The 11,175-nt window shown below is 39.9% G+C and overlaps 1 protein-coding gene across 1 annotated transcript in view; it reads left to right on the top strand.

Annotated features, from left to right (window-relative positions):
* Window positions 1-250: 250 nt before the first annotated feature.
* The window catches only part of Ism1 (isthmin 1), a 75,359-nt gene continuing 64,434 nt past the window's right edge, over window positions 251-11,175 (top strand). The window contains exon 1 of the mRNA XM_028756244.1: window positions 251-873. Coding sequence (XP_028612077.1) covers window positions 739-873 — 135 coding nt within the window. The 5' untranslated portion in view covers window positions 251-738. The remainder of the gene's footprint in view (window positions 874-11,175) is intronic.

The following is an 11,175-nucleotide window of genomic DNA, read 5'->3' as shown; positions in this document are numbered from 1 at the left end:
TTAGCACAGCCGAGAAAGCGGACGCAGGCGCCGGCGGGGCGCCCCTAGTTATCCTCAAACGGTGACAACCTCGGTGACCCGGAGCCAACCCATCCGGAGACTGGGCTAGCGGGGCGACGAGGCTGGAGGTCCCAAGGAGCCTGAAGTGAGGAAGGTGGTGGCCCCGAGGGTGAGTGGCTCGGGACAGCGGGGGCGGGGGAGCCGAGAGTGGAGGTAACTCCGGGCGGCCTCTGAAGCCCTCCTCCTCCTTCTCCTCCGCCTCTTCCCCGCGCTCCTCTGGCGGCGGCTCCCGCTCCAGCTGCGGCACCGCGGCCACATCTGGGGAGCCCATGTGCGCTCGGGGGCTCGGCTGCGCCCGCCCCGCCGCCGCCGCCCCCGCAGCTCCCTGCCAGAAGGGTGGACCCTGGCCGGGCCTGGGTCGCGGACAGCCCCGGGTCCCCATCGCCGCCGCCGGACAGCGCCTGGGATTGCTCAGCCACCGGCTTGGACGTCTCCGGCCCCGCGGTGGCTCCGCTGTGGTGTGGCGGCGGCGGCGGCGGTGGCGGCTGCTCCTGTTCCCCGGGCCCCGTGCGTTCGGCCGAGCCCAGAGCCAGCCCTGCCGGCCCGGGGATCGGGGCCCCGGTGGGGGCCGAGGCGGGAGCCGCGCAGTCGAGCTTGGGGGCTCCGACTCCTCCTTCCCCGGCGCCGCCGCCGCCGCCGCCCGCCGCGCGGGGTCCTAAAGCCGCGCGACTCAAGAGGATGGTGCGCCTGGCGGCGGAACTGCTCCTGCTGCTGGGGCTGCTGCTGCTCACGCTGCACATCACGGTTCTGCGCGGATCCGGAGCCGCCGACCGGCAGGACGCGGCCAGCAACGTCAGCGGGTCCCAGCTGCAGGTGAGTGAGCCGCCGGAGGGGGCGTGCGCGGTTGCGCGAAGCAGGGTGGCAGGCAAGGTACTAAGCAAGAGCCTAGTACATGCCAAGAGGTGGGTCCTGCGCTCCACCAAAGAGCACTTTTGCCTGGGCAATCATGCTTAGGCAAAAAAAGACTGGACTAGGGGATGGGGACGGAAGGTGGGTAGGTGGAAGGGTTACGTGTTGAGACCAGGCTTGCTGCAAAGTCTACCTAGAGAGCACCCCAGATCTGTCACAGGTTTGGCAGTAGGAAGAGGTCTTAAGCTTGGGAGACACTAGCAGGCTGGAGGATGCTTTTAATTCTGGGTGCTGTCAGAGACTTAGTAATTTGTCTAGAGGCAAGAGAAGGCTGAGGTGAGGTGATACAAAGAGGCCTTATAAGATAAATCTCCAAGCTGTGTTTAGGAGAAAGTATTCTGATGGGTGTGCAAGCAGTGTCAGAGGTCAAGACGTAATTTCTAGAGACTATCCAGACACCCCACCCTTGCCTGAGTGATTCCTTCACCTTCTATGCCCCTTTGTAACAAGCAAAGGGCCATAGATAGTCAAGGCACCTGTAAGGATTTGATCTAAAGTTACTTGGGACTTTAAACTTGTAGCACAAACTTCTTCCCAGTGAACATCTGCTTTGAAGGATCTTTTAGTAACAGGATTCAGTTTCAGCTCCGGGAGAGTTGAGGCCCTGGGTCATCTACTGGGTCTTGAGATGCCAGATGAATTTTGCTGAGTAAAGGTTGCCCACATGGGCTTTTCTATTATGGCTTTGCAAATCCCTTCTAGTGGTTTTAGAGCTATCACAGGCATAAAGCCAGAAGTAGTGGAAGTGAGCAGGGACTTTCTTCAGGACACAGCCAGGATTCTCCACTTTCCAAAGAAACCAAGCCAGACCTATTAAAACTCTTCACCATACAATGTTGAGATTTTTACATCTTTATACCATTAAAAAAATAATAACCTGTTGTTAAAAAGCACATTTATTTAAACAGCTCTACATCGGGTATTTACCATGCTCCTGTTTTAAGAGTGTTACAGGATGTAGCTCATTTAATCTCATCATAGCCCTCACTACAAAATTGTTAATCTCTCTGCCTTACAGATTGTGAAACTGAGGCAGAGTGATTAAGAAACTTGTTAGATGTCACACCTTCCCACCTGTTGGTTAATTACATCAAGCTTGCTGTCTGCCAGGCGAAAGCAAGGTGACCCCTACAAATGCAAACCAGGCCTGCAAAAAAAAAAAAAAAAAAACCGCATACCTTAAACTGAAAAGTTCTCAAACCCTTCTAAAAATACTCTGACTTTGTAGGAGCCTCTCACATTACTCTTTGGGTAACCCTGTACAGCAACAGATATTTCCCCATGCCAAACACTGAAGAAATCATTCTTAATATCATCAAGACTTCTGGAAATTGTATTTTATGTGTGATGCTTTCTTTCCTCGTGGACTCGTGAAAAGCTGTAAAAAGTGATGTTCTATGGAAAAGTAAATTTGGCAGATTTCTTTATGAGGTGCTTGCTATCATTAGAATAATCTCCGGTTGGCCTTTTCCACCCCAACAGTACTTTAATGAGAGAAGCAGCTGGTGGAACTGGATGGGATTCTCAGAGGGCTTTTGCTGAAGAACAGCCCCCCCCCCAAAAAAAAACAGAAGAAATGGGGGATTTGGAAACAGTTCTACTCCTAGGAATATCTGGGGTCCTAAGCAGCTGCTAATCCAGTAGCCTCAGTTTATCTTATTACAGTGTTCAGTGATGGTGGGCATCCAAAGCCTTCACTTAACCAAGCCTACTGATGACTTTAACAGTTTAGTTTGTAATTTTATTCTTTTTGTAATTTCTTCTTATAAAAGTTTTATATTCTTCCTGACCAAAGTTATTTCTTAGACTCAAGGCAGTATAATTCAAATGGATAGAGCCAGTTAAACCTGCAAAAGACATTTATCTGCTGTCTGCCGGATACAAAAGAATGCATTTGCTAGCAGCAGGTGTACTTAAAGACAAGACTGTGACCACTGAATTCTTTCTGTTTTCTGGACATCTTAAATGTCATCTTTGACATTTGACATCTTGAGCCCAATCTTAAATCACATCTAAGTTGTTTGATTTTGTCATGTCTATACTACCAAAGTCCTTCATAGTTATCAGAACCTCAGAGGAGCCCCTTACATTATAATGCAGGCACTGATGAGTTTGCCTCAACTGCAATGTATTTAGAAAAATTTAGAACTAGGCACACCTTTATTTAAGATTTAGTGACTTTTGAATGGATCAAGGACATCCAACAAAAGTACTCAAAATAGCAACAAGAAGAGCTAAAGATTTATTGAGTGCCTTTTGTATGACAAGCAATGCCCCTACCACTGTACATATTACTAACTTCTCTAAGTTCAAAAGAAAAAGAACCCCAGGAATTAGGTACTGTCATCATCCCACTTTCAAGTGGAGAAACTGATGTTAGGTAGCTCACTCTATAGCTGAAGAACTAGAGCTCCTTAATTTGTTTTTCTTATTTTATGGTATAAAAATGTATACCTTATATTTTGTGTATTGTATCTGAAATGCTATATCCATATTCCAAGTTCCTGGTAAACTCACAATACTGGCTACAAAAGAGGGGCAACTTTTAAATGTTGCATTTTCAGACACACATATATAGTCTTATTATATCAACTCCAATGCATACATGTTTATATAGGCATCTGTGCTTATATCTGTACAAAAACATATTTAGTATCCTTAACAAGATTTCCTTGGTAGTTCCAGGGAGCTCTAGGAAATTTTTGTCTATTTGTTTTGTTTTCCCTTATGATTTCCCTTGCTGTAGGCTGCTGCTGTGAGGTGGCAATAAATGTTTTGAGTACATAGTCTTTCTGTTGGTTTGTGGGTCATAAAATATCCAGTAAGAAATTTTTGATTGTCAGCACTAGCTGTATCAAAATTCATGAAACTTGCAAGTCTGTTGACTTTTGAATGACTTTATTTTTCTTTGCTGCATAGCTTTATCTTGTGCTGTGAGATACTCTGGTTAGTTTTTTCATATGTCTTTAATTAAATGATAATGAGAAAACAATTATATATAATATAAAAGCAACCTGAAAGATAGAACATTTTAAAATATAGACTTCGTAGTCAGTAACAATTATAATCAAAATAATGCTATCTCTTTTTTAAACAGAACTCTTTGTGTATCATCTAATAAATCTCCCTCAAATTTAGAATTGTGATTTTTTAATAGTAAAACCTGACCTCATTAAAGCAGTGAGATTTAAGCAAGTTTAATAAGATGCCAAATTGGTTATTTTTACAATAGCATGAAAGGAAACTGAACTCTGAGCTTCAGTAAAAAGATTTTGTTCTTGATCTGTCATCTTTACAAGCAATCATGCTGCCTCTTTATTTGCCTGTTGCCTTCAATAAAACAGTGTAGCTTCATATACTCCCTTCATGTACTGAGCCATATAGCACTAGAAGGAAAACCACCCTTAAGTGAAGCTCCTCACAGTGACTCTAAAGGACTGACAGTCATCTCCTTGTCCTTGGTGGATTCATTCTGAGACCTTGGTGAATGAGAATGGAACCCTAGGTAGCAGCAAACTCTGCAAACACTGTTTCTCCCCTACCCACACACCTATGATGAAGACAGAACAAAAACTTTCAGGAAGATAGAACCATTATAATGATATGCTGCAAGATAGCTCATCACTTTAGTTAGCATAGCATGTCATTTAAAGCTTTAAAATTATCTATTTTTTATATTTTCCGATTAGTGTTTTTAGACTATGTTTGATTGCTGGCAACTAAAACCAAAGAAGTTAAACCAGAGATGAGGAAGGACTGATGTCTGTTCCACAGATGAGAATATGGAGAAATGAAGAGATTGAAGTAACTTGCTCAAAGCTACACAGCTGGGGTAGGAGAAGGTCAGGTTCAGGACTTGGACCCAGACAAGCTGACTGTAGGGTCCAAGTTTTTGTTCCGTCTGTCAGCAAGATTCCTCCAGCTTTGATTCAAGTTAATAGGCATCTGTCTCTTGTTTCCCAACTTGCATGCCCACTTTCCAGTCAGGCAATTGCTCTTATCACTGGAACCCTTTGAAAGTGATGGATAATTGTCCTACTTCCCTACTGCAGCATAACAAACCACTCTACAATTTAGTGGCTTGAACACAGCCACAGTTTTATTCGCTCTTGAATTTGTAGGGCAGCATCTAGCTCTGGGCTCAGCTGGACAGTTCTCCTGTTCACCTCCCCTTAAATTATTCATGTACTTAAGCCCTCTGTTGGTGTAATATGGATGAGGTAGTGCAATGACTTCATTCATAAGTCTGGTTGTTACAATTTGTCACCCACCTGTTCTCTCTCCTTCATCTCGCCTCTCAACTTCACCTCCACATGGTAGGCTCAGAGCAGCAAGCAAATGAAAGCAAGTATAAGAGTCCTTCACAAACGTTCATGTCTTGAGGTCAACTTTGAGCCTCAGGAACAAGAAACAGATTCTGGTTCTAGTGGGGAGGAGAGCCGCCAAGTTATGTTACAAAGGCCTCTGTGAATCTGAAGGAATTCTTGGAAAATACAATATTGATCTTTTATTTCATGTGCTTTGTGAATGTCTTGGCCAACTTGCTTTGTTTATGCTACTTTTGGCCATGGAGTAGCTGGCTTTCTTGAATCTATTCAATTCACAAACTTGTCCCTAATGACTTTTTGTTAAAGATTATAAAAATCTTTAAAATACATTTTGTTCACATGGGTTTGTACTTACCCTATTTTAGAAAAGCAATCTACTTTGAAGTTATTTCTGGGTTTTAAATATATAACTATTTATTTTTACCAAGGGAATGAATAACAAGCTGTCCTTTCAAACTTGCTAAATGGTCCACTTTGTCATGTACTAAACTTCACATGTCTAAGTATGTTTCTTCACCTATCCATTCACATACAAATACTATTGTGTTTTGTGTAATATAGTCATATAATGTGTTTTAATAGAGTGAAGATCCTGTTTTAATGTGTGTGTGTGTGTGTGTGAGAGAGAGAGAGAGAGAGAGAGAGAGAGAGAGAACACTTAGCCAGGTAAAAGCTCTTGCCACCAAGCCTGAGGATCTCTGAGGACATGAGTTTACCTCAGGAATCCACATTTTGGAAGCAGAGAACCAGCTCCCCATCAGTTGTCCTCTAACCTCCTCAAGGACACTGTGATATGGAAGTACACACATACTACATACACACACAAAAAAACACAGCACACATTACACATGAACACATAAACACTACACTCACACACACAGACACACACATACACACCCTCAGACACTATACACACACACATTACACATCCACACATAATCACTACACTCCTCACAAACACAAACACACATGCACACACACACACTCACACAATTGATCAATTAATTGATGTTTAAAACAATCTTTGGAAATCTATACTAAATATATTTCAGTGAACTTCAGAGTTGTTTTGCTCTAAATTACTAAAATTTTAATGAGGATTTTATTTTAATGTCTGATGACTTTATTTCTCCTAACTAGGACAAAAATTAGAGGTGTCATTTCTTGAGAAAGTTTTTATGTCTTTTTGTCAAGTTTGATTTTTAAATTAAAAAATGATTTTTTCACACAATGTATTCTGATCATTCTCCCTCCCTCATCTCCTCCCAGATCCTCCTCACCTCCCCACCCATCTGACTCCATGACTTCTTTCTCTCTGTTTTTTGAAAACAAACAGGGAAAAAATTTTCATTCTTTTTTGTTTTATAGATTATTTGAGTGCTTGGAAAATAGAATATTAGTCTTTGCCATTACGCTTTGGAAATGGTATTCTTTTTACATGGCAAGGATTCAATTTTCTTTTATATTTTTACTAGCACTTTAAATAAAAATTGAATATCAATTAAAATAAAATACTCCTAAAATCTTCTTCATCATGTTATCTTCTTAACTGAAATCTCTGATTCACATACTGGGCATTCCACTGTCAGTGACCTATTCAAGTTATATGTTATTTCTTTAGCTGATTGTAGTGATGTATGTTTCAGAAAAGATAAAACATTCTCAAATGAATTTAATTTTAATAGTATAAGGTTTGACATAAGTATTTACAACTCCTCCATGTTTTGTAGTATATATTTACAGATATATAATATATAAATGTCTTACATAATAAGACCTATAGAATTAAGGTTGTTAATTTAGAATATATGCCCTCCACATCTTTTTATCTGATGATTCCAGAAGAAAAATCACTATGGTCTTACCCTGCTATTATGCCCCTTCCTCTTCTTGTAACCTGAATTCTGTTCATTTTTAAATGTATATTTCTATGACTCATAGTGTCAGGACATAAGTATCTTTGGGGTGTTGTAGTTTTGTTGAAATGAAATTTCTCATTAATCTCTTTTATTGTGTGTGTATATTAAAACTGTCTTGACTTTAATGTTATTACTCCGGCTCCATTTGGGAGTTGTGGGCTTTTGAGGAGGTACAATTTTCAACCTTTTGTTTCAAGCATTTTCTGCATTTGATTTTTTGGAATTTCTAATATTGGTGAGCTATACCTCAATTTTCTTTATCTGTGAAATCAATGGACTAACCACTTATAATTACATTGCTTCCTGATAATATTGAAGATAAGTTTTTCATTCTGTTTATTCTTCCCAAATTTCCAGTTGTTTCTTCTCACCCTCCATCAGCTTGGCTGTATGACTCCAGCAAGAGCAAATCCTCCTGACTGCCACCCAATGCCACTGTAGGGACTCCCAAAATGCTTTGCTGTAGATTGGCGCTCAACCTGGTGTTTAAGTTTATTTATTTTGTTTGCTTTCTCTCAAAGTACGGAAGCTACGTGTGCCATTTCTATTATTTTAAAAATCTTACAAACATATTTTTGTTTCACACACTTCTATGAATGCTGAAAATCAGTCTCCATCTGTAACCCGCATTCCCCAGGGAAACAGGATTCTTACTCTTTTTCTCTCTTGTCTGTAGGTTGTATCTAGATTTTTTTTTAAAAAAAAAATTACATTTTCTAAATGTTTAGTGTTGAAATCTTCTTTTGTTTTCTTTTGCCTTTTTATTGCACCCGCTGAGCAGGTGTTACCAGTTTTATTATGTTCTTATGACTTATTTTGCTTTAACTATGAGATGTCTTAAACCTTCCCTCTTCATAGAGCTCACATTTTCATCTTATATGCTGCTGAATACATTCTACAAAAGAGATTTTTTAAAAATAGCTTATTAACTACAAAAGTCTCCAAGAACTTACATTTTCCAACACCTCTATTTGGTTCTTACATGGAATGCCAATGTGGCAGCAGGCTGAGTTCTGTTGTCTGCTCTCAGAATTGTGAAGATATTCACTTTATTATACTACTTCATGCCTCCCAGGAAAATTTAATAGAACTTCTTAGCATTTGGCTTTTGAAACATGCTAGACAAGAGTTCTACGTCTGTAGTGAACCTGGGCCTCTGAAAAACAAACCTGAAGCTTTAAAGGTTTTTCTGTTTACTCATGATACTCAAAAATTTCATCAGCTTTGCTTAGATTTGTGGGTTGGCTTTAAGGACTTTCCAGCATATGGCGTCCATACTCTTTACATATAGTCCCAAGCTTATTCTCTGCTCAGAGCACTTCTTTAGCCATTTTTTTGGTTTTTTGTTTTTGTTTTGTTTTTTCTTTAATTTCCACTGTCCATGAACTGTTCTGAGACTCTTATCCAAGTATGAAGCTAATATTGAGATTTCAAAGTCCGTCTTCTGTGTCTCCTTTTCCACTCATACTCTTACATCTGTTTTGAGAACATCCTTTACATCTTGGCTGCATCTTCTTCAGTGATTTGCCCAGCAGCCACTCATACCTGAGCCGCCACAGTCTACTGCAGGTGGAAATGTCACATCCAGGCACTCTGAACCCCAGGACTGAACAAGGCCATGCTTTCTTTCAGGCTGTTCCCAAACTCTACAGCCTCCTAACATCTCACTTCATTCGCTCCACTTCCTGTTCCTTCTTTTTCCCCTTTCCAATTGCTCCTTTGTTTTCTTCTCTTTCCTTTCTCTCTAAATTTAAAAAGTATTTAAAAGAATGTATGATTTGCATGCAATAAGTGAACAAATTCAAGAGTTCTGTTGCACTTTTGATAGCTGTGTATTTGTGTTGATAGTATTGATAGTGTGTGAGAGTTATATGTGGCCAAACAGCTGTCATCAAAGTTAAGGTGTAGAGCATTCGCTGTTACCCTATACGACTGTACCTCTGTAGGCAATCATCCTTCTCCTGATCCCACCACTGCAGCTTTGCCTGTACCAGGGCTCATGTGCATAGAATTGTACATTCTTCTGTGTGTCTGTTGTCTTTCATTTAATGCATTATTTTTTATTTTCTTTGAAATATTGTATATCTGGGTAGATTTCCCTTCTTTAGTACTGAGTGATATTCCACTCAATTATTCCATGGTATTATTTATTCTCTCCTCATCAATGTATGGTTGGAGAGTTTCCAAATCTTTGCATAATGTAGGTAAGATCATATTACAACTGTGTATGGGTCCTTTTGTGAACAAATGTTTTCATTTATTGTGAGTAGGTTTCTAGTAATTAAAAGTAAACTGTTCTTGATACTATTAAAGAGTTTTTCTCAGGGTCTTAAGTTTTCTAAAAACCATTCTGCTATGATCTTAGCCCTGAAATACCTCACTTTTGACTGGTTGTCATTGTTTTATACCAGAAGTCTGTGCCCACTCCCAGGTCACTTTTCTATTTCTTACAACATCCCAGTATAATTTATAGAATGCACAGATGCTTGTTTGTACACATTTAATGAAAACACTACAATTTTATGCCTTTTGTTTTTAGAACAAAAAGCTCTCCTATTTATGCAAGCTCTTATCATTTCCTTCAAGCCATGTTCTAACAAGTATATTGAATTTTGAGATTGAAGGTTGTCCTGAAAGTTGTCTGAAGATTATATCTGGGGTATCAAACTTCCAAGTGAACCCCAAAACATCTACTTTATGTTGTTCAAACATTTTCAATCCCTATTTCTTCAGAACACTCTTATTTTAATATGCCTTTAGGTCCCTTGGGCTATAACTTAATTCCGAATTCACTTTCTATCTCCCTGGTGTTCATAGGCAGGTATCTGCTCTCTTTCCAAGACAGTCCTCTCTACACTCCAATTTCAATCATCTATTTCTTTAGCTTGTTTTATTTGAGTTTGTTTTCACAATATTTTAGTGGTTGGGGGGGTCTATTTTTCCTCTCTGCTCCTATGAGCATTCTTCTTTTCAACCAATCCTTGATTCAGCATTTTGTAGCTTGGACAGGTGGTGATGAAGCCCTTCTTCAGTGACAGTGAAGAATGTTTCTCCCTCTGTATTAGTCAGGATTCTCTAGAGGAATGAATATATATTTCATTATGTCAGTCTTGTTAGTATCATTTGAGGTAGGATTTATTATATTATATAAAACATAGTTTATAATATATAATATAAAATATTATATAATTGCATATATTTATTTATAATTTTAAAATAATTATATACATAAAGTATATAAAATAAAGTCTACCTGAGATAATCCAAGTAACTAAAAATCCCTCAGAGGTGTGCTCAGTTGCTTGGGTTTTTAGTTAATTCCATATGTAGTCAACCCAGAATAACCACCACATTGCTCCTGCTCCTACTCCTGTCCCCTAAAACAGATTTTATTTAGCAGCTAAGACAGTAGCATCTGGTTAATCTTGTATTAAATGCATAAGTTCAAAAACAATGACAAAGAAGTTTCTTGATTGAGAAAAAAGAGTCTGATTTTGCATCTTTTAAAACCTTATGTATGAAGTTCAAACAAAGCTATGAACATAAAATTTATAAATTATCTTCTGGGATAGAAACGTGGCTCAACAGTTAAGATCACTTTCTGCTCTTGCAGAGGACCAAAGTTTGATCCCTAGCTACCACATGGCAGCTCACAGACATTTGTGACTCCAGTGCCAAGGAATCTGACACTCTCTCTGGCCCCCACGGGCACTAGACCACACACACGGTACACATACAAGCAAAAATATCCAGGTGCATAAAAGAAAAAAGGAAAAAAAAAGAGAAACAATTTACTGTCTTCTATGCATATCAGTCAAGAAGCAAGATCAGATCGAGTATATGGCAATCAAACCAACATGGTAATGGCCAAAATTCCTCTTATTGCAGAGCATCACTGTCCACGCTAGCTCCTTTACTAGTAAGATGTCTTATACCCCTTCTTCTCTTCTTCCCTCCCC

The sequence above is a fragment of the Grammomys surdaster genome, unplaced genomic scaffold (assembly GCF_004785775.1).
Source record: "Grammomys surdaster isolate TR1022 unplaced genomic scaffold, NIH_TR_1.0 129, whole genome shotgun sequence".
Classification (NCBI taxonomy): Eukaryota; Metazoa; Chordata; class Mammalia; order Rodentia; family Muridae; genus Grammomys; species Grammomys surdaster.
Note: the sequence above shows the minus strand (reverse complement) of the source record. Positions and strands in the feature narration are given on the sequence as shown.